General features: G+C 41.8%; 1 protein-coding gene and 1 long non-coding RNA gene across 7 annotated transcripts in view; one reads left to right on the forward strand and one right to left on the reverse strand.

Moving 5' to 3' along the window:
- The window catches only part of CDH20 (cadherin 20), a 189,524-nt gene extending 168,358 nt beyond the window's left edge, over nt 1-21,166 (forward strand). For all 3 annotated transcript variants that reach the window (XM_037015805.2, XM_073213161.1, XM_073213162.1), the window contains exons 8-12: nt 2,190-2,326; nt 4,334-4,455; nt 7,622-7,739; nt 11,969-12,220; nt 15,579-21,166. In XM_037015805.2, coding sequence (XP_036871700.1) covers nt 2,190-2,326; nt 4,334-4,455; nt 7,622-7,739; nt 11,969-12,220; nt 15,579-16,084 — 1,135 coding nt within the window. In that variant the 3' untranslated portion in view covers nt 16,085-21,166. The remainder of the gene's footprint in view (nt 1-2,189; nt 2,327-4,333; nt 4,456-7,621; nt 7,740-11,968; nt 12,221-15,578) is intronic.
- LOC118971928 (uncharacterized) overlaps nt 16,107-23,748 on the reverse strand; it is a 69,270-nt gene continuing 61,628 nt past the window's right edge. For 2 of the 4 annotated variants that reach the window (XR_012121251.1, XR_005060672.2), the window contains one exon: nt 20,380-23,700. This is a non-coding gene — a long non-coding RNA (uncharacterized lncRNA). Of the gene's footprint in view, nt 16,244-20,379; nt 23,701-23,748 lie in introns of those variants that run through there. The other 2 variants (XR_012121253.1, XR_012121252.1) reach the window with 2 other exon arrangements.

A 23,748-nucleotide genomic window follows, 5' to 3' on the forward strand; every position in this document is an offset into this window, starting at 1 on the left:
CTAAATCACTAATTGTATCTAGAAAAAACGTTCTAATTTTAAATTAACTTTGAAAGCATGCTTATTCTTTATTAAAAAGTCAACTGTTTGCTATCATGGCATTACCTATCTTCAAGACAAGATAACGTTTTGTTTCCTTAACCAACCTCATACGTTCTATGTGCAGTAAGGCAGCACAGCCTAGTGGTTAGGAGCAGGAAACTGAAAACAAACCACCTAGGCTTGATTCTTAGCTGTGCAGCCTTCGCCAACTGACTTAACCTCTCCATGCCTCAGTTTTCTCACCTGTAAAATGGGGATGATATTACCTATCTCCTAGGGTTATTGTGAGGATTAAATGAGTCAATATATGTAAAGTGTACGGAGCAGTACCTGGCTACAGTAAGTGTTCATTAAATAGAGTCACAAGCAGAGAGAAGCATTAATTTACTCCCTTAAATTTCCCAGTTCCTGGAGAATTATAACTGAACTGATTCCAACATCTCTAGCCCTTAGTGGTCACCTTTCCCTTTAGTTCCTGATTTGTTAAATAGCCAACCTGACTTTCTGCAAGAAAAAAATGCATATTTGGAACATTTTACCAATATATATATATATGCATGCATATACCCAGACACACATAACCATCTATGTTTGAAACAAGTTTTACTATCAATATTTACCCTTACTGCATGTATAGTCTAGCATGCATATACCCTATTCTATTTCACTTTCTTCCAACAGTACTCATAACCCACCATACTGATTTCACTAACATGCAGTTTGAAAAACAATGTTCTAAAGAAACTGCTTACTCCCATCAAAATGGCAGTTTCTCAGTTTCAACAATGTTAAGATATAGACTTAATTGCTGGCAACTTTAAATAGAATTTTGAATCTACTATATTACAATAGTTTTATATATATGGTGCAAATCTTACCTATGCAAATTATTAGCTATGTAACTATATAAAAGGGACTTAATTTCTCTTAGTTTCTTTTTTTGTTAACTGGGAAAATATCTACCTGCTAGAGATATTATAAGAATTAAAAAAGAAGCTATAAAATGGCTGATACTAAATAAATGGCAGCTATTACAATTAATGGTCATGACCAAGGACTATATTAAGCTTCTCAAGGATGGTTCCATAATAGCTACATATCAAAGTCCCTTACAGAGGGTTTTAAATGGATGCCTGAGCCTCCCTCCACATTTACTGAATTGCCCAAGATGGGGACCAGGTGAGATCTCTCAGGTGAGATCACACAAAGGGTCAAATGCCAAATCAAATTCAGCAGGAATGATAGATCTTACTCACTACCAAGGTAAATAATGACTCAAAGGATACATAAAATATAAGCTCAGTATTCCTTCAGACCTTGGAGAGTTCCGAAGTTCTCAGGAGCAGGTGTCTCTTAAATATTCTTTTTCTCCTGTGTAAGGATGTATATTCACCCACAATGAACATGAAAGGTGTAAGCAATGGATGAAGTGCATTGCATGAACAGAAGGGCTCTTCTGGTTAAGGAACATCTGCTTTTCATACCCCATTAATTACATAGCTCACATGACATTTTCCAGCAAGCTGTGCCCCATGAATTCAAATTCCAATAAGCAACCTAGACAACCTGGTCCATCCTGTTAAAAACATTCCATAGATAAGGACTGTCCAGCTAGTCAACACCATGACTGTGTTTGCCAGCAGGTCAGTCACTAGGATGTTTAAAAAGAACCTGATACAAATCTTTCCTTCTCAACAGTGATATTAATCATGGGGACTGGAACTACTGAATTACTCCCTTTCCAGCTCCAATTTAACATTTCAGAACTTAACTGAATAAAATTCATTTTGAACAAAAATACGTAATACCCAGAGAGTCCTGAAGCCTTAAGGGCAGACAGTTTGAAGCTTTAAGTAACTGAACCTGATCTTTAAAGAGTTTAAAACTGCCCTAAGGCTTCAGCACCCTGTTTTATTTCACTTTATGAATGAAGAAATTGAAGCAGTGATAGTTTGTTGTTGATCTGGGGTTTTTTTTTGGTTGTGGGGTATGTTTTCAGACACAATAAAACAGCGAAGGCAGCTCTTCCGAGTGTCCCTAACTCAGAACCAGTCATGTTTCACATGGTAAGTACTCAGTTCTCTCAAGTAATATGCTGCACTATGTTTACCCAAATAAAACAATGTATTTAATCTATGTTTTTGCAGATACTCCATTGACAGAAGCAGTGACCCTGGAAGATTCTTCTATGTTGACATTACAACAGGTGCCCTGATGACTGCAAGACCTCTTGACCGGGAAGAGTTTTCTTGGCATAATATCACTGTCCTTGCTATGGAAATGAGTAAGTAACACCATAAATTGGTCTCCAGTGACAAAATATAATCATTGTAGAAAGTGAAAGTTTCTAGAGTCTGTTGGGACAAGAATTATATTCTTTACAGGACAAAACAGAAATCATGGTTTATGCAAGGAAGGAAAGCATTTAGTTCAAACACTTATTGAGCATCACCTATATACCTAGTCATGAACCAGAGATAAAAACAAACAAAACATGCAAAATTGGAACAAAAAAATAGCAACAATGAACCAAGGAGCTAGACTTCTATATGAGGAAAAGTGACAATTCCTAAGAAATCTAGGAGGCTTTCAATCTAATAAGACTGGAAATGCACAAATAGCATAAAATATTATTGGATGGAAAGAAGCACTTAGATCACCCTACATACATACACACAAACATGCATATAAGAACTTGAGGTGTCTTATAATAAAAGGCAGATTTATTAACATAAGCTCAGAAATGGAATGGAAAATTAATAAAAACTAGATTAACATACATACAAAAGTTAGATTAAATACTAATACATTCAATTTTTTTATAACACCTAGGAATGGTAAAGGTTCAGGGGAATGGCAGACTCTAATGTATTGGCGGACGTATATACAGTCATTCAAGAGGACAATTTGGCAATTAACTTTTTCTATTGAGATTCTCCAAAATATACATACTCTTTTACTCAAGAATTCTACTTCTAATAATTATCTTAAGGAACTTATCATAACTATCAACAAAGCTTTAGGTATCAAAATGTCCACTGCTTTAGTATTTTAAAATAGAGGAAAAAATGGGAATTACCTAAATGTAATTGACTAAATAATGGTACAACCATATAGTAAAATCAGAATCATATAATTGAAAGCATGGAATACCCATGCTTTCAAAGTATTTTTCAATGACATAGGACAATCCTGCCCTAAAAATATTAAAAGTTCTGAATTCAACTTTTTTATTTTAACAGCAGTGTGTATGTGTGTGTGTGTGTGTGTAGCTCCATATTTTTTGACATGTAATATTATGTACCATATAATGGATCTCTCTAGTGGTATGACTGTGGGTCATGTTAATCCTTAGGTTTTTTCTGGAATTTTCATTATTTCTTTGATGAACAAGCACCATAGTTATAATGAAAAAAATTAAGTATATCAGCACTTTTGGTAACCAGGCAATAAAAATGTTCAGGGGGAAAACAGAGATGAGTGTAAGTATTTTTGAGACAGAAAAGAAGAAAAAAAATGAACTAGAAGAACAAGGCATTCTGAGAGTTCATAAAGTTATTTACTAACAATTTCTGGGTCTTGTAATTTCCATTTTGTCTTCCTGGGCTGCTGAACAAGGCAGAAAGATAGGAGGGGCAGGACTGGGGCTGTGAAATTGTCCTTATATGTCACTGCCAGCAAATGATGGACCGAAAGGATATGTTTCCCCATGAGTGACTATCCCCTGCCAAAGACACAGATTTGGTGTGTTTGATCCTGTAATATCCCCTTAGTCCCTAAACAGAAATACATGTACAGTGTTATCTGTATTACTGTGAACAACTTGAAACCTTCTGAAATACAACTCAAAGAAATGAGTTTTCCACAGGAATAAAGCCAAGCGCTGCCACACAGTATATGCCCAACTAGAAACAGGCTGCTTTCAAGCCCAGAACACAGAATTGACCTGCTTTTAATTCCAGAGTGAAGGATGAGCCAAGGGAGAGAATCAAAACCTCTTTTTAAGATGCATTTTGTGATACCTGCTCCCTTCCAAGTCTCACCCCTCCCATTATGCTCCTGATATTACACACACTCTCAAAAATACCCCTCATTCTGCCCACACTTCTTAGGTTCCAGCCATACTCTAAATAGGCAGCACATGCATCCTATGCTTGTCTTGCCATTTCCGTGTTCTTTATCTATTCCTTTAAAAACCAGGCTGACAAGGTAACAACTACCTATTCCTGCACAGGGCTGCTTTCTTGCACTACTGAACTCTCACCGTTGGTTTTCTTTGTGCTCTCTTTAGACAACCCTTCCCAGGTTGGAAGTGTTTCTGTCACAATCAAAGTCTTAGATGTGAATGACAATGCTCCAGAATTCCCCAGATTCTATGAAGCTTTTGTCTGTGAGAATGCCAAAGCAGGGCAGGTAAGGCGGCCTGTAACATGACTGTTACAGATAACCAAATTTGCTCTCAAAGAAATTTATACTCCAGAAACCAACAGTTTACGAAACAGAGTTCCCAACTTAAGTATATCATTTTCCAAGTTTATTTGTTAAGATAACTATTTGGAGCCTCCATTACATTTTTATGATCTAAAAAATGCTCTGATGGTGGCTTGATTCACAGGCTGACCTGTAATAAATTACTCATCTTGCAACTGACCTGGATACTACCAATTGTAGCAATGTGTGCTATGGGTCCCAGAAGTGAGGGACCACAAGGATCAGAAGAAAGTCTTTCTCTTTTCCTTAGTTTAGTCTAATCCTAGAAACTATTTGCAGTTGGAAAAGTTTATTTTTTTATATCTTACCACTTCTCTTTCTTAACTTCTAGCACAGGCACCTTGTTTAGGGACTCCCTGCCCTATTCTCAGAATGCTCTGTTACCTAGAATTACCTAGGTAAGGCTCCTCCCTTAGTTAAACCACCACTTTCTTACCTGGCTCATGCCAGGTTGTTTTGAGAGGAAAGGAATCTGAAGGAACAATTTTCTACTAATTTGAAATGACTGTAGTTCTATAATCTTCAGAGACATACTTGTTTATTTTTCAAAGTATGCGTATAAGTCTCAATAAATATTGGACCAAATTCCAAGTGGCGTAACTGAGAAACATCTGGAACTCTGCTTGGAGTGGCCATGCATTAACGTACATGTCCATACACACCCTTTCAGACCTCAGATCATAGGCCATCTCCCTGCTTCTGAGCCTGCTCTGTAAGACACTTTCTTCTCTACCTATGATCCAACAGATTCCCTAAGCATCCTCATTTATTGCCCTGGAGCATACTGGGAGGCTCTCTGGATTCTAGGGGGGAGGCAGACGTTCTACTGCGGAAGTGTGTGTCTGTTAAGGCAAAGCCTCACACCCCATAAGTCAGGCCTTCCCACTGCCCAGAGTTTTTGCTCTCACTTCTCACCCGGACATCACCTCCAGCATCTTGCCACGCAGACATGACGCTGGTACAACCAAAACCTACATTGGCGTCCTGAACTCACCAAAGACTGGCTCGACACATTTTTATGACTCTACTCAGTCAAGACAAAAAGGGATTCCCACCCCCCAGGTGGAAAAAAATGTCTCCTACCATGATTCTGATCTAAACCATCTCATTCACTGATTCTTGAAACTTGCTGCCATAGTGCATGGCACTCCTAAAAATAGTTTTCAACAGGCCTAGAATAATTCTACTTCCACATCTATTGAATTTCTAGTCTAGAAAGACCTGAAATATTACACAGCTAATCAAAGACTTTACAGCATAAGAAATGATCCAAGTTATTCTAAGAAAGTAGGTATAAAAACTACATGAACATGCTTGCAGTTATGTTAAATCATGTCTACGTGTGAACAAGTACTGGCAGGCAGGATAGAAAAAGAGCAGCAGGTACTGTGCTAAGTAAGGTAGGTGAGTTTTGAGTGAGGGAGTTTCAGCCTTTGATTAGTTTTGTTTTGTATCATAATAAAATAGTATATATAACACAGAAAATATATAAAATGTAACATGTAAATTTATGTAAGATACTGTGAAAAATATCGTATTTTATACTTTAATGAGAGGCTAATTTTTAATCTGTAATATAAAGGTGATAAACAGCATAGTAAATTATACCTCTTTTCTCCCAAAAAAAAATGCATTTCCTTTCCTAAAGGGCTTCAGAATAGAGGTTGCATCCTGATGAATTAACAGCACTTTAACTAGCTCTCTCTTTTGAAGCACACAAATACATCTCCCATTGCTACACTTTGAAATACATCTTTTATGGCCTATTACATAGTCTTTCATAACACAGTTTACCTGTGATGTAAAGGTCAGGTCATGAGCCACAGGTCTGTCATATCTGTCATCCTTAGCCCAAGATACTGAAAATCCTACCCTATGATTTTGGCACTGGAACATGTTCTAAAGATTTTCAAAAGCACACAGCTCAGTAGACACATCCAGTTTATATAGAATCAGGCCTCCTTGTGTTAGACTTGTCGGATGTTGTCATCAGCTTTATGTCTGCCAAGGAGGAATGTATGCTTTCCTCTTAGCAAGCAGCCTGAAGGAAGCCCGCAAAGAAATCAGGCAATGCCCGAGGCAGTAAGTGAAGGCTGGGCATCAAATCCTTCACTGAAGGGGCATCTGTGCAACACAGTGTCTCCCACAAGGCCCTGTGCTGGGAGCTTCCTGTGTCATTCAATCCACAGCATGTGGCCAGAGTAGCATTGCCTCCCTTCATTTACAGATGAAGAAGCAACGACTAAGCCCCTCTAGCTGCACTCTGAGGTTCCCATTTCTACCCTGGCAAGCAGAGCCTGCTTTTAACTGCAGGAGAGTCTACAGGAACAGGCCCAAGAGGGGTTGGAGAAGCCTGTGCTGTTGGTTGGTAGAGGCACACACACACACACTGGAAGTTACCACCCATTCAACATCTTTTCTATACCCCACCCCCAGGGGCCATGCTAATTTTTCACTGTGTATCTTGCCAGGCTTTCTTCAGTAGCTTTCTCACCTTGGTCTGCCTCATAATCGCCAAGGCAACTTTTCCAGCACCCCCTTCTGGCCAACAGAAAGTGCCTGCCCTATGACCCACTCCCTCTCGTGTGCTGTCCATTCACCTGACATGGCCAGTGATGATGTGCCCACTTACTTCCCTTCTAGATACTGGTCATTTTTAAATAGGAGCTTTTTAAAGAGAGCAACTTGACCATGAAATATTAACCCAAAGGAAGAGGTTAAACAGGTGGGATGGAAGGATGAAAACTGGGAGACAGGTAGGACTGTGTGGCATCCCAGAGTTCGTTTCCTCAGTCTTCTATTCAGACTGCTTAAAACGGCCGGTGTTGGTGTGAGAATATGTTGTGATGATGTCTAACATCTGAAGTATTTAGGTAACATTCACCCTGAGTTAATGTACTCATGTTCAACAATAAACCCAGACTGAATCCTGAGTTGTGTAATGGCATGCAGGCTTTCCAGGTAAGTTTCAGGATATCCTTTTCTTTAGGTAAAATATTCCGCTATAGATGTCAGGGTTGGGGATCTCACTGGGCCCTGAAGCCTTTCCTTTTGGCGCTCACTCACCTGACTTCCTGTCCCTCCTCAGCTGATCCAGACAGTGAGTGCAGTGGACCAAGATGACCCGCGCAGCGGTCAGCACTTCTACTACAGCCTGGCTCCCGAGGCTGCCAGCAACCCCAACTTCACCGTAAGGGACAACCAAGGTAATCAGGTAGACAGCTGGCTGCCAGGGCTGCCCCACAGCTGGGCCTGGATACTCTGGTCATTCTACCGAGCAAACAGTGCCAAAGGGCACCTGCTCTTTAACAGCAGGGAAGACATTAATGCTCATTTTTAAAGTTTTGTTTCAGAACATCAAAGACAAAGACTGTCTTTTGCTGATTCTGAAACTTCTATTCAGTCGGTCAGTTCACAGATGCCCTAGTGCTGGCTCTGCACCCCCCACTATAAGGCACACGGGCAAAAGCCTCCCTTCATGCCCTCAAACAGGCTGCAGCCATGCTGATATGTTCTGTGACTGTGGAAAGAATCTGAGAAAGATGACAGAAATTGGATTAGAAAAAGAGAAAAGCCCGAGGGAACATTTCTAGGCAAGGATCTAAGGGGGAACAGTAGAAAGTTTCCACAATAAAAAGGAGACAAAGGGTAAGTGCTGGAGATAACCAAGGGCAGATATGGGATCACAAAGAGCAGTTCTGGCACTGAAACAACTTCATTGCTCTAGAATGATTTAGAAAGACACAGCCAGGTGGAGGTGCCTATTCCAGAAAGCGCTCCCTACTACGACTTTGCTAGAATGGCATTCCAGAGCCTCTTTTCCAACAAGCATTCAGATCAGCTAAGGAATTTACAGACCTAGCACGCTCTTCATGGAGCACAGACTGGAAAAGGAGGGACTTTCTGTTTGCTACCCCATCATTTTCAAAGAAAGGTCAGAGAAAATGAAAAGAGAATTTAGATCTCTCAAGTGAACCCCTTCAATTGCTAACTCTGCTACCAACTTGCTGTCTGACCTTGAGGAGGGAGGTCATCACTTCTCTGGGCTGTGGCAGCCTCATTTTTATTCCAATTCTAAAGTATTCACTGTCCCCATATAGCAATCTAAACAAAGGGTAACAAAAAATCATGATTAGGCATGCCCAGTCTTACTCTCAAACACCAATTTTTTTGAGAATTAAGTATTAATTCCACCCCACATGATACCCTGCCATTAAAACTTGAGAATATCAAAACTTTTTCCTTCTAAATGGAGAGCATTCTTTCAAGTCATCTCTTTAACCCTCTGCATGTTATAATAAAGTGACCATGATAATTCTGGAAGGAAGGGTAACATAAATTAAAACAATAGAAGTACTACAATTAAGTATCCTAGTATTTTTATTAGGTCCAATTTTGAACTATTCATTTATCTGCTCCACAGGAAAACCTTTCCCATAAAAAGTAGAAATCCCCCTCAGGATTGTTTTACAGTGGAAACCCAGAGGAGAAAAATAATATATTATATTGTTTCTTCAAATTTCAGCTAAGCGTCACTGTATTCCTTCACTTTGGCATTTGTTAGAATCAATACAGAAACCAACACACAGCACCGTGTTGCAAATTTTCCTAAATAGGACTTTGGGCACCAATTCAGGGAGCCAATACCTTAAAAAGATGGGCCATGGCACATGAAGACCATAAAAAGAAATCACTCATCTCTTGGGACATTTTTCCAAAACGAAGTCAGCACATCGTCAGTAGAAAGAATGAACTCTTAATCTCATGATGATTTATCTGACAAGTAAATTTTCCTGAGGTTCATTAAAAAATTGACCAACATTTGAAATGGGGGATCTACTGCCAAGCTCCCCGACTCCCATGCCCAACATATGATGTCCTTTTAGGAACACAATAGGGCACTATATCTCAAGGAAAGTCTCTTTTCCTGTTTTTTTTTTAATCCCCAAAGCATTAGGAAAAGGAGTGTGTGCATAGGGAACTTTAGTTTCAAATGCATTTTCCCATACTTTGCTTAATTTGATATTTATTGTAATCCTGTAAGGTTTAAGGAAGTTACTAGTCCCTCTGATTCTCAATGTCTCCTTTGATAGATAAGAAAAAGCAAACGACTTAAGATGACACAGTAAGCAAGTATTAAGACTAGACTAGAAGTTTGGACCTATTTTAGCCGCAAAAAAATTTGTGTCACCTTGGAAACAAATACTGTGTCCAAATGGCTTACTAAAGCCCTAGTTATCATATTCAACAAAAATGTTGCATGTGACTGCTATATACTAGACCTTTTCCAGGACTAGACTCAGCAATGCAATGCTCTGATCTTACTTCTTTAAACTTAAATAACCCCGAGATCAAGAAACATATGATGTGTAGTAGGCATGAATATAATACTTAAATTCAGTCCTGCTCAGGCTTTAGAAAATTAAACCTAGCCTCAATTAAACTGAAAAATAAAAATAATAAAGATTTGTTTGAGAAAAACTTGGTTTCTGAAAAAACAAAATTAAAACTGTGAAGCAGAATTAATAGTACTTACCTCTGAAATCTGGAAAAACAGAAAAGTGGGTAGGTAGAAATATGATTATAATCCTCAAGTTGGCAACCAATTACTATCTTTCTCCATTGGAGAAATAAGAGGACAGGAACCTGTACCGAAGCTGGAAGAGATTTCAACTAGCTGAGTAATTTTTGACAGTAATGTCACTAAACTAAACTAAGCACAAAGCAAGGAGTGTATGTTTGGAGTTAGAGACCAGAGTTCAAATCCCAGCTCTGCTACTAAGTAAGTGACTTTGAACCAATTTTATAATCTCTCCATGCTTTAACTCTCTCACTGTAAAAGGGTGAGATTATCACTATCTCACCAAATCTTATGAAAATTAAATGAGCTATATATGTAAAGTCTAAGTACCTGGCACATAAACAAACATTCAATGAACAACAGCTTCTATCTGAAAAAGCAGGAGTAGGAGGCGGTGGAAAAGTCCATTAAGGGATGATGTACTGGTCAGAACAGGGTAGGTAACGCTGCAGAAACAAACACCACCAAAGTCCCAGTGGCTTAACACAACTAAACTTAACTTCGTGCTCCCATAAAGCCAACTGCAAGTCTGAGTGAAGAGTCCATGTACAACTCAGTATCCCAGGCTGCCTGGATTTCCACCTCAAATGTTCTTCCCCAGCGCCACACGCCAAGGCAGGAGAGCACAGAGAAATGCATACCAGCTGTCCCGTGCTTCTGCCTGGGAGGGACCCAATCACTTTGGCTCATTTTTTTAATCACCTAAAGCAAATCATACAGACCTTCCCAAATTCAAAAGGGTAGGAAAGTATAATCCTTTATTATGTCTAAGAAGGAAGAGAGAACCAGAAATATGCATCTTGAGGTGAATAATGTTTACTTTGGTTAGGCTCTCAACATTTTTGTGAAGTCCTAGACTCTTCCCTGTGACCCTCCATGTTAATGATACTAGCTTACAGTCACTGCTTGTATGTCCTATCACATCTTTCAAACTTTTCCTCTGCTGAAAATGACCTAAGCTTTGCAAAAGACCTATCTGATTTGTGATTCAAACCCACTCAAGCAATCAAAGGACATAGACTTTTTTTTATCCCAAAACATTACACTACAGAAATAAAAATTGAAGTGCGCATACACGCCAACTTTGTAGAAATACATCGAATAATTTTATTAAATTCCCTTTAAAACTGGAAGGGAAAAACTAGTGCAGCTGATCAGGAACAAATCTGCACCAAGTTCCTATTAACTGCATAAACTTAGACCACCAAGAGGAGGGAGAGAACAGGGTGGGTCATATGATTGGGGGATTTCAAATAAGCTTCTGCTAAATGAGCAGGTTCTTCAGAAAGCCCAGGAGTTGGTGCCTGCATTTCAGAGGCATAAAAGAGAATGGCAGAAGACGTGACTGCCGGCCAAAGCGGCAGAAATAGGCAATCAGCCACAACCACGTGGGCTCCTCGGCGTTCTTTTCCTGGAGGCACACCGCAGCACTGGGGCCTTGGAAAGCTGCCGAGTGGGAACAAACAGGGACCACGAGTTGCGAGGGATTGTTCCTGTCAAGCTTTCCCAGAAACATTTCAGTTAGATCTGAAGTCTGAGAGTTCGCCCTGGGCATTTTATGTCACAAAGGGTAGGACAAACTCTCAAAAAAGGTTTCTCTGCCAGGCCTCAGGGTTTTGCCTAGAAGCAAGCAAAAATCTTGGCTTCTGAATCCAAATGCTGATCCAGACAAGCCTGCTGTGGCTGTCGCTGAACACCTCCAGAGATACTCAACTCTTTCCTTCCCACACCCCTGCCTGGACCCTTCCTTTCCTCAGCCCAAGAAATTAATTCACTTGTTGGTTCTTCCGTTTTCTTCTTCCCTCTCATTTTCCCTCTGCCCTCGCACAATCCTGGAATCCCTGTCTCCTTCAGATAACACTGCCCGGATTCTAACCAGGAAGGCTGGCTTCCGGCAGCAGGAGCAGAGCGTCTTTTACCTGCCCATCCTGATATCGGACAACGGTCAGCCAGTGCTGAGCAGCACGGGCACACTGACCATCCAGGTGTGCAGCTGTGACGACGGCGGCCACGTCCTGTCCTGCAGCCCTGAGGCCTACCTGCTCCCGGTCAGCCTGAGCCGGGGCGCCCTCATCGCCATCCTGGCCTGCGTCTTTGTCCTTTTAGGTGAGTGAATGGTGCCTTTTTATTCTGTGGGGACCTGCACGTGCTAACTTAGATCTACCATTCGGCTACCCTAACACAGCTGATTAGCCCTAGTTTTCCACACTGTGCTTATTGAAAAGGTGGGAGAGAAGGCTAGGAAAAAGTAAAAAACAAAACAAAACAAAAAAGGAGGTTATGGCCTCTTTGGCAACATCAAAGCACATATATTTATCAAGCATCTACTATGGGCCAGGGCACCCTTCTGGGTGCTGAGATTAAGAAGACAGACATGTCCCAGCCTTCACAGAGCTTATTTCAGAACAAAGTTCATTCATCTTGACATCACAGAATCAAAATGAGAATTTTGAACAAGATATGATGATCACCTCTTCTAATTCCTTCATTTCAGATAAGTAGTAGCTAACTCACAAAGAGGCAGCAGGCCCAAGGCCAAATGTCAGAGGCAGAGTCAGGACTGAAATGCAGGCAAGCCCTACACCATACACTCCTGTGTCTGGGCAGTAAGGCCCTTCCCCTAAATGTTCACCCCCAGATTCTGGAGGTAGTTAAGTGTTACAGAGAAGGGAAAAGGCACAGGATATCCTGAGGGGACAGGAGACAAGGGTAGGTGCCATTCTGCACAAGCGTAGTCAGGGCAGGCCTCACTGACAAGGAGACCTTTGAGCCAAGATCTGAAGGAAGTGACACAGCTCTCTCTCGAATAAGCTGTTTGTGGGCATTGGCCCCCCTCCCAAGCACTGTGGCCATCTCACAGGGGCCAGTAAACATTCTAAATCCTTGGATCCTTGGATTAGAGAGAATTGTTATGGTTTCTGGTCCCTGTCTGTATTGACAAATAAATAATCCTCGCAATTCCCTGAGTGTCCATAAGGTGGCACTGGGAGTCCTTGAGTGCCTAACAGGCTAACCTGTAAGAGGTGTTTGAAAAAAACTTGCTCCTAGAAGTATTTCCAGGCTGGCTGTCCTTACTTCTTTCTACCTTCGGAAAACATCTACGTTCAAAGTTCGTCCTGGTCCATAAACAATAGAAGGAGCCATTGTTACAGTGAGGTTAATTTAAAGACACTGGCAGAGAGGCTCTCAAGTCAGAATAGGCATGCAAGGGGCAATTTATTTTGTGCCTCCCAAACTCATTATGTCATGCCTTTTGACTTACACAGAATAAAGACAGTTTTCAAAAGCTAAACTGAGCAGAGGTCATAAAATCCCTACAGTTTTAGGCACTCTGATTTTTAGGAGTGCACATCCCACATTAAGTGTAATTCGTAAAACCAAGCAAGACTGAAGTTTTTTCAACAAAATACTACATTTTGTGAAGAATTAAATATTAATTTTGCCTTTGAAGATTATTTTTTACGTGTCAAGCTTCTATCTAGTTCCTAGAAAATCTCATAGGCTCTACACACTGTGCCTATAGTACCTGAAGAATAAATACCCCTAGAACTGATTTCTCCCCTGAGGGGGAAGCCTTTCAGTTGAACAGGATCATTTTCCCCAAAATCTGATTTTCAGGGCATGATGCAACACTTTTTATCTAAGCCAGAATCCCTAAAACATAAGACATGCAGCAATCTTGATTTTTCAAGAAATGGACCAGTTTTATAAACCGCCTAATTCTCCATCACCATCACATTTCTAAGCAGCCACTCAAAGACTTTTCTAATTTTGCATTCTAGCATTTTCTAAAATACCACCCTGACGGCTCTAGTGTCACCCTCTGTGAAGGTCTTCCCAGTTCCCTAGGAAGAATTAACTGGCTCTGCTTCTGTACGCTCTCTGCAACACCTGTAACCCTATAGCAGCCCTTATCACTGCCTGACTTACATTAATCACCAGTGTCCCTAATCTACTTAAATTGCAAGCTTGTAAGAGCAGAAATCATGTCACACTCAACGCTGTTTCCCCATTGCTTAGCACAGTGCCTAAGACATATTTGACCTTAGTGACCGCTTACCGAATCCCACAAGCACAGACGTTCACCTGGAATCCCATTTCTCTAACCTGCATCCATTCAAATCACATCCCAGTCTCCCATGTTGAGTTCAAGGCCCCATTTCCTTAAAGCCCTAATAGGGCATTTGTCCGAAATCCCACTCCTGCAGCCTATGATTCATATTTCTGCACACAGAGAAAGTATATGAAGGGAAATATTTCTTATATATCAATTTTGTCACCCAAGCTATTCAGGAAGGTATTAGGTATTAACATCTCTAATTGCAATCTACAAAGAGTATTCTAGATTCAAATTTTAACAATCATTATCATGAGTATTTTTAGCCAGTCCATAATCTTACTAGGCATACAACTGTACTCCGTTTTTACCCCCCTTGGATAAACTGGGTTTTATTTTGCAGTGTTTTCAAGCTGTCACTGTTCACCAGCTATAACAAACCACACCAGAAAAAAAATCAGTTAACAGTTCTAGCTGAAACTTCAACATACTTTCGGGAAAACATTTTCAGTCACAGAGATCAACAGCTCAGTGGGATTTTCTCTCTCTCTCTCTCTCCTTTAAACCCCAGTGAACACATCCTGGGAAAAAAACAATGGTTGGGATAAAATTTTATTCAAACCTGCAAGGGCACATCTAACAGTGTGGTGCTTCTTTGGTAACATGATGAATTACATAAAATGTCACTCATGGCTCATTCCCTCCCTTCCATGAACACCCTGGGACCCAGAGTCACAATCACCTCTAATGGAAGGGTTTTCTGAAAAATCTGAGTTAATTGGACAACTGCCGTCATTTATGCTCTTTTAATTTCTGGAGGAGGTATAACAATAAGAATTTGGTTATACTTAGCACAGGTGTTTATATATGCATATGCATTAATTATATTTGCCCAGCAGAATCCTATAAAAACGTCAGGGTAAGAAAGCAGGACTCCACCAAATTACTAAGATTTCCACATTATAAGAGAAATTTATATTCGTCCTCATATAGTCAGAAGACATGATCTGATCCTTGGCATATTCTCCACGGCAGGCCTTAGTGCTCTGTCCTTTGTTGGTGGGACTTTCCGCTGTGTGGCTGGGTACCCAGACACACACACACACTTCACACACAGACACACGCACACACTTTCAAAGCAGCAAGCTGATGCGGAGAGACCTGATATGTGGCTTCTAAATAAACCACTTGGAAAAAAAACAGGGCTTCATTTGCCCACACTCTCCATCTGACACGGCAAAATCAATGAGGCGAGGCAGACCCTGTGGGTTCACATATCCAAATGCTGTCCCCGAGCTCCCCACTCAGAAAACTCCGCCCGCACCTGTGGTTAATGAGGAATGGTGACACTCGCGGCACACAAAACCGGGTCTCCTGTCTGAACATCTTGCCCTCCGTTTCCGGCAGTGCTCGTACTGCTCATTCTGTCCATGAGGCGGCACCGGAAACAGCCGTACATCATCGATGACGAGGAGAACATTCACGAGAACATCGTCCGCTACGACGACGAGGGCGGCGGCGAGGAGGACACCGAGGCCTTTGACATCGCGGCCATGTGGAACCCCCGCGAGGCGCAGGCGGGAGGCGCCCCGAAGACGCGGCAGGACATGCTGCCCGAGATTGAAAGCCTCTCCCGCTACGTGCCTCAAACGTGCGCCGTCAGCAGTACCGTCCACAGCTACGTGCTAGCCAAGCTGTATGAGGCCGACATGGACCTGTGGGCGCCGCCCTTCGACTCCCTGCAGACGTACATGTTTGAGGGAGACGGCTCGGTGGCCGGATCGCTGAGCTCCCTGCAGTCGGCCACGTCAGACTCAGAGCAGAGCTTCGACTTCCTGACGGACTGGGGGCCCCGCTTCCGGAAGCTGGCCGAGCTCTACGGGGCATCGGAGGGGCCTGCGCCCCTGTGGTGACGGAAGCCGGGCGGCAGGCGTGCGTCCAAACCCAGACGTCCTGGGCGCAGGCTTCGCGGACGAGGCGCAGCCAATCACGTGAGCAATACCGCGCTGGAGTGCGAGGAGGGGCAGGGCGGATGCAGAGAGCTCCCACTGGATCAGCTTTACTTGGTTAGACTATGGTAGGTAAGAAAAAAGAAAACACAGGAAGAGCGGGCAGAAACTCCAATTACCTCTTTTTCTTTTTAATGTTTGTGACACCGTATTCAATGGCTTGGGATCCAAGGTTAATTTATGGCAAGTTTGGCCTTTTTCTTTGCCATTCACCAAGTCCTTGGTCACTTTACCATCGCAAAGAGGCGTGGTCTTAAGTACGGGCGTGGCGATTGACAGTTCGACTCACATCTTTAATGTTTGTTTAATCTTGCTTTATTTTACATTTAGTAAGAGTTTTCCTGGCCCATCAAGTCACACAAACCAACCCACACACACAAAAAAAACTATGAAAATGTGTTAACTCGGGGAGATTAACCTACTTGTTCTGGGCTGGATGGCGTTTGTTTTAACCCTTTTGAGACGAGGTTAAGGCGAACAGGCCTTGCATGGGGGAATGGGTGGGGAATGGGAGAAAGAAGAGGCATTGACTGTGCCCAAGTTTAATGGCCGAACCAAGAGTTGGCGTTACAACGAATCCAGCTCCGTCAAGTTAGAGTGCGCCACACCTCTCAGCTCTTACTGTGCCCCTGCAAAACTGTTCAGAACGAAACCAGAAAATCCGCCTCTTCTGCACTGTAGATGTCTCTTCCATGTGCCAAATGTGAAGATTAGATGCTACAAATGAAAGCCAAATAAAAAGAAGTATCTGATAAAAGCATGGGTTAGAGGGCTTTCCTAATCTGTGTGAGGTCAATCCAAGGGATGTTTACACACTGTAGATAACCTACTTGAACAAAAATCAGTATTATAGAGAATAAATGGATGTAAGAAAATTACATGTATAAGTTTTGTATATTTGTTAATAATTTTGGTAATAAATATGTACTGCATCTCAGTACCTTAGCACTTCTTTTAATAAAAGTTAAATAGAAGGGAAAGTCTATTGCAAATTTGTTCAATTGCCAAGCAGGTAAAAGATGGCTTTGTGGTCCTGACTTAGCCTCAGGTTCTTGGGGTCGGGTTGATTGCCAACACAAAGGCACAGCAAAGCAGTATGAGGCTGTACGTTCTGTGTCATTCACTGAACAGGTGAACGTCACCGTTCAAACTGTTAAGCCTTTCCTGAACACTCTTCATTCCCCCACCCCTGAAAAGAGCAAAGGATGGTTTGGTAAAAACACAACAGTGAATTTCACCCAAGTTTTTCATTCTGTAAGAGTGTTTAACACACAGCCACCACGGAGGAGGGCACTGTGCTTTCACGTCTGTTCTACTGGCAAATCAAGTATGTACAATTATGTACCAAATATGTACAGATCAACGCCGAATGAGCTCAGAAGGCTGGGACTGTTATTTTACTCACCTTCCCTTTCCCCACAGTATCTAACATAGTCATTTGCATACAGTAGGTGCTTAAGTGCGTGATGGATACATGAAGGAGATCCCTTTCTTTGGCATCCTGTTACTAAAGGATGTTTTACACAATTGTCCTCACACTTGAGGACGAATTGTGAACAAAATAGTTTTCTGCATGACATGGTTATAGCAGTGGCTTTCCAGTATAATGTGTAGACTCACCTGGAACACCTGTTGAAACAATAGCTTGTTGGACCTACCCCCCCCCCCACAGAGTTTCTAATTCAATTGATCTGAAGCAATTTGCATTTCCAACAAATTTCTGAGTGGGTAAGACTGATGGTGCTAGTCCAGGGAGGGCACTCTGAGAACTTGCCTGACCCCAACCCCCCATCCATAGAGTGGTGGTGTGAATCTCTTTTCCAGTATTAAAGGACAGTTTGGCAGAAACATGTTGAGAAGGCAGCGAGGGGTGGGGGCTAGAAGGATGTGCTTTATGCTTTCTTATGTGTTAGACCAAGAGCTAGGCAAACTCTTCAGCCTCAGCCTACTAAACCCTTTCCTCCCAAGAAAGTTAGCTCTCACACATATTCTATGAGGGGCAGGTGTGATGTAAAAATAAATAAACTTAGCAAAGAAAAAAGAATGAACTTTTAGTCCAAACTAGACTCTCTAACACACCAGTTATTTGAATGTGGGCAGGTTAACCCCTACAGCATTCTTCCTGGCCGTCGCTAGCCCTGAGGATTATTTTGTGACTATTTCACCTTGTGTGGCGTGTGTTTAAAACTGGGAACCGCTGTTATCCTAACCACAGGAGGTTACCATGCCCCACATCCTGCAAATGTGGTACCCACGGTACTAGGCATGAAGTGACTAAACAGAAACTCCTGGAGCTCCTTGTCTCTGGAAGGATGTTTAATGGTGTGATACAGGAAGTGCGAGAGAAGCACAGCAGGAGATCCATTTCCACTCACACACCAAATGAAAGGGACTCTTCCCTCCAAAGAGTTTTAATATTCCTTTTTTCACTGACACTGTTTACCACAAAATGTGGTCCCTCTGAAAACATTATCACCACCAGACAGAATACAGAAGTATGATCAGAGAAGATGAGAATGCTGTAAAATCATTCAGCCATTTCTTTGTTAGCAGTTAAGGCAGCTAGCCTGTAATTTACATGTTGGAGAGAAACAGAAGCACCTGTAGCAATCAAATTGATAAGACTGTCTGAAACTGTATTCTGGAAGAAGAACATGAGCAAAGATAATAATTAGCAATGAATTTTCTGTATCAAAAAAGTAGACTATCCCAGCCTCGCAGAGAGCAAAGACAAAGGTGGAGTGTTTCACAGAAGAAAGAATCTATAGATCCTGAAAACAAAATTCAGACCAGCGAAAACCAGTGCTGGCACATTGATTATGGGTTATTACCAGTTCACTAGTGATTGGAACTAGACCTTGATGTCAGAATTCACAGTATATTCTTTTTAGTGGTGGGACTACATGAACATTTGTAAGTATACCTTAAAGTAATTCTTTTTGCAGATGAATTCATTCTCAAATCCATTTGTCATCTCAATTATAGAGTCAAAGAACTTTCAAGGTATTTTTATGTTAAGTATCTTGATTTAGGAGGCTTCTGCTATATTCTAAGGGTCACGATTCTGATAGACTGGACAAAACTAGATCAAGGAATCCTCTTTTCAAAATGATCTACTGATGTGGACATATCTATTTCTTGTGATTCATGTTGTGCAAAACACAAAAGTACTAATTTATAGTATGTGTGGTAAACTACAACATTAACCCAAAACACAGTTTTCTTAAATCCTTCTCCCAGGGACAGGAAGCTAACCTCCACATGTCTGGCCACATTCTTAGTTTTGTAAGGATTGTTCATGGCTGATGAGGGGGTTTCTTCCACTCCAATGCTTTAGCTACTGTGGCTAGCTTTCTGTGTACCTGTGATGACACGGGCTACTTCCCATACCAGAAAGCTTTACACCACTTCTCTGAAAGCCAGTAAAACTACCTATGAATCTTTACTAATTTTTCAGGAGGGCTGAATCCTAGTTTTCCTTTTATTATTTCCAATTCTTCCCCTTCCTTCTCACCTGTTTGGTTATCATTGCTGAATAAATAGACACTCCAGACTTAGTGATATAAAAGGACAACGACTTTGCTCAGAGACTCTCGGGGTTAGATTCCAGAAAGGAAATATCAATGACACCTCCTATGTGTCAGAACCTTAGTTGGGGTAATTTATCAAAGGTTTGCTCACCTATATATCTAGCAGTTGGTGCTGGCTATTAAATAAGACCTCAGATGGAGCTGTCAGCAAGGCCTCCACACGGCTGCTTGGGCCCCCTCCCTTCATGGGAGCTGGGTTCAAAGCGTAAACATAGTAAGAAAACCAGACAGGAGCTGAATCACCTTTTATGACTTCAGAAGTCACACAGCATTACTTCCACTGTTGTCACAAGCCTCCCATAGTGAAGATGAGGAAACTTAGACTTCCCCTCTTAATGGGAAGAGTGTCAGAGCTACATTGTAAGAAGAAATAATGTGACCACTGCTGAAAAATTGGCCACATCAGCTTTCCTTTTCTTCTGTGCTGCCTCCTCCCAATATTCCAGGATTCCCTTTGGGTTCCATTCACCATTTCCTTTCTCTCTTCCATTCCTCCTCTTCTCTGTAGAATACATTCTTGTTCTTTAGTTATATTATTCTTTTCTGAAATTCAGTGTATCCCTACCATATAGTACTTTCAGAAGTAAATGAGTATTACATGAGAACACCTAATATCTAACACATACCAGGCATATATTTTTATTGAGCACAACATACAAGAAACCAAACCTATTTAAAGAATACAATTTAATAAGTTTCAACATATGTGTATACCCATGAAGCCTACACCACAATCAAGATAGTGAATATGTCACCCCCAAGTTTTCTTGTACCCCTTTGTAATACCTCCTTTCCATCCTTGCCTGCCCCCCGCCACCAACTCTAAGCAACCACTGATGCACTTTCTATAGATTCGTTTGCATTTTCTAGAGTTTTATATAAATGGAATCATGCAGTATGTACCTTTTTTGTGGAGGGTAGGGGATATCTGGCTTCCTTCTTTCAGCGTTATTTTGAGATTCACCCATGTCATTGTGTGTATCAACAGTTCATTGCTTTGTTGCCAAGTTGTATTCTATTGCACAGACATATCACATGTCACACCTCATTTATTCATTTACCTATTGGTCTTCTCAGGCTGCTGTGACAAAACACCATGGACTGGGTAGCTTAACCAACAGAAACGTACCTTCTCACAGTTCTGGAGGTTGAAGTACAAGATTGGGGTGCCGGCATGGATGGTCCTGATGAGGCCTCTCCTCCCGGTTCACAGAGTGCTGCCGCCTCGTTGTGTCCTCACGTAGAGGGGAGAGCAAGTGAGCTCTCTGGTGTCTCTTCCTATCAGGATACTAATCCTGTCAGATTAGCGCCCCGCTCTAATGACCTCAACTTAACCTTTATTACCTCCTCACTCCAAACATAGTCACATTAAGGGTTCGGGCTTCAACATATGGATTTGATGGAGACAGAATTCAGTCCATACCAATTCATATGTTGATGGACATTTGGGTTGTTTTCAGCTTTGACTATTACCAGTTAAGCTGCTGTGAACATTTGTGTATAAGTCTTTGTATGGACATATATTTTCATTTCTCTTGGGTAAATACTTAGGAGTTGAATGGGTGGAATCATATGGGAGATATATGTGGAGGTTTTTTTCCTAATGGTGAAACTGTTTTCCAATGTCTGTTTACCCTTTTGCATTCTTTTTTTTTTTTGGTGTCATTAATATACACTTACATGAACAACACTGTGGTTACTAGATTCCCCCCATTATCAAGCCCCCACCACATACCCCATTACAATCACTGTCCATCCGCATAGTAAGATGCTATAGAATCACTACTTGTCTTCTCTGTGCTATACTGCCTTCCCTGTGCCCTCCTCACCACATTATGTGTGCTGATCGTAATGCCCCTATTTTCCCCTTATCCCTTTTGCATTCTTACAAGTGCATTAGAGTTCCATTTCCTCCATATCCTCACCAACGCTTAGTATGGGCAGTTTTTCTCATTTAAGTCATTACCATAAGGTGTTAGAGTATCTCACTGTGGTTCTAATACCCTAGGGACTAATAATGTTGACCATCTTTTCATGCACTTATTTGCCATTCATTTATCTTCTTTGGTGGAGTATCCAGATGCAATTGCCCATTTTTTAACTGCGTTGTTTTTTTCTTATTGTTGAGTTTTGATTATTTCCTTTTATTTTCTGAATACAAGTCCTTTATCAGTATATGCTTTACAAAGATTTTCTCCCAGTCTGTGGCTTATCCTTTCATTCTCTTAATAATGCCTTCTGAAAGGCATGAGTTTTTTATTCTGATGGAATCCACTCCACCAATTTGTTCTTCAACAGGTTGTGCTTTTGGTGTCATTTCTAAGAAATCTTTGTCTACCCAAGGTTACAAAGATTTTCTTCCATGCTTTCTGCTAAAACTTTTATGGTTTTCACATTTAGGTCTACAATCCATTTTGAGTTTACTTTTGTAGATTGTTAGGTATGAATTAAAGCTCTTTTGTCCTTTTCTTCTTTCTTCTTTTTTGGCATATGATATCCAATCATTTTAGCTCCCTTTATTGAAAAAGACTATCCTTTTTTTCCCTGCATTGTCCTAAGACTTGTCAGTTGAGTTGTATCTGCCCAAAAGATATGTTCAAATCCTAACCACCCAATACATGAATGTGACCTTACTTGGAAATAATTGGGTCTTTATTTACGGATATAGTCAAGCTGAGAAGTCATACTATATTATGGTGGCCCCAAATCCACTGGCTGGAGCCTTTATAAGAAGGAAATTTGGACACAGGGACAGACACAGGGAGGAACTTCCATGTGACATCTGAGGCAGACAATGGAATGACAGAGCTCCAAGCCAAGAAGCACAGAGGCCTGGCAGGAACTCGCCTTCAGAGCCTCCAGAAGGAACCACCCCTGCCCACACCTTGATTTGAGACTTCCAGCCTCCAGAACCGTGAGACAGTAAGTTTCTATTATTTTAACCCCAAGTTTGTGCTAATGTGTCATGGCTGCCCTGGAAATCAATACAAACCTTATACAGTATATTTTTTAAAGACCCATTTTAACATAAAAATAAGTAAGAATCCTTCATGTGCCTCCATCACTTTGGCTGCATCTATGACACATACACCAGTTCACTTATTAATTAGTTAATTAGTATGTTCATTTATGGGATGTTTTTTACTTCAGCGCAGCCAGCGCACATGTTTCAAGGAGGGAGAGGCCTCCGGAGACGCCCTGCGGTCCTGCAGCACACAGGCAGTCTGGCCTCTTCCCCAGCCCACTGGCAGCATCTGAGCAGCATTCAGGGCTCCAGGCAGGGGTGAGGGAAGAATGAATCGCCGGACACTTGCATTCATATGACCCCACAGACAGGGGCGGTGCACAGAGGTTGCCAAGAACAGAGAGAGGCACATGCTTGCTGAATGCAGTAGGAGCCCACTGGTCCTCAGGCGCCACAGCAGAAGGACAGGAGTCAGAGGGGTGCCCGACGCTCTGCGGCAATGTGGAGCATATGTTGCATGCTGTGAATGCCCCCGGAGCATGACCCCCTTGGCAAGAGCTGCACTGCAGAGAGACAAAATTAACCTTCAAAGAGCAGGCGGCATGGTTTCCTTCTGTCTCCTGTGCTTGGCTTTTCCCCGCGGCCCCAGGAACCTGATGCTGTTCTCTGTGTTTCCCCGCCAGGCCCGTATGTAGTGTGATTCCCTCATCCTAACTGCTGTGCTTCTCCAGCCTGCCGATGGGCACTGTCTGACCTGGTGTCTGCCTCCGGGATCAGCCTCATCGACCTCTAATTGTTACACTTGCCAGTGACTTCTTGGGACTGACTTTTGGACTGTGTGATGGTTGGTGCCAAAAATGAGTTTCTCAAATGAGCGGCATTACTTGAGGAAAAATATTAATTACATCCAGGAGAGGACACAGGGCCTCATGAGCATGCTCCAGGCCGGCCTCACTGCTGCTGAGCTGCAAAGTTTAGGAAACAAAAGAGAGAAGGGAACTCCCAACTATTGA

The sequence above is a fragment of the Manis javanica genome, chromosome 9 (assembly GCF_040802235.1).
Source record: "Manis javanica isolate MJ-LG chromosome 9, MJ_LKY, whole genome shotgun sequence".
Lineage (NCBI taxonomy): Eukaryota > Metazoa > Chordata > Mammalia > Pholidota > Manidae > Manis > Manis javanica.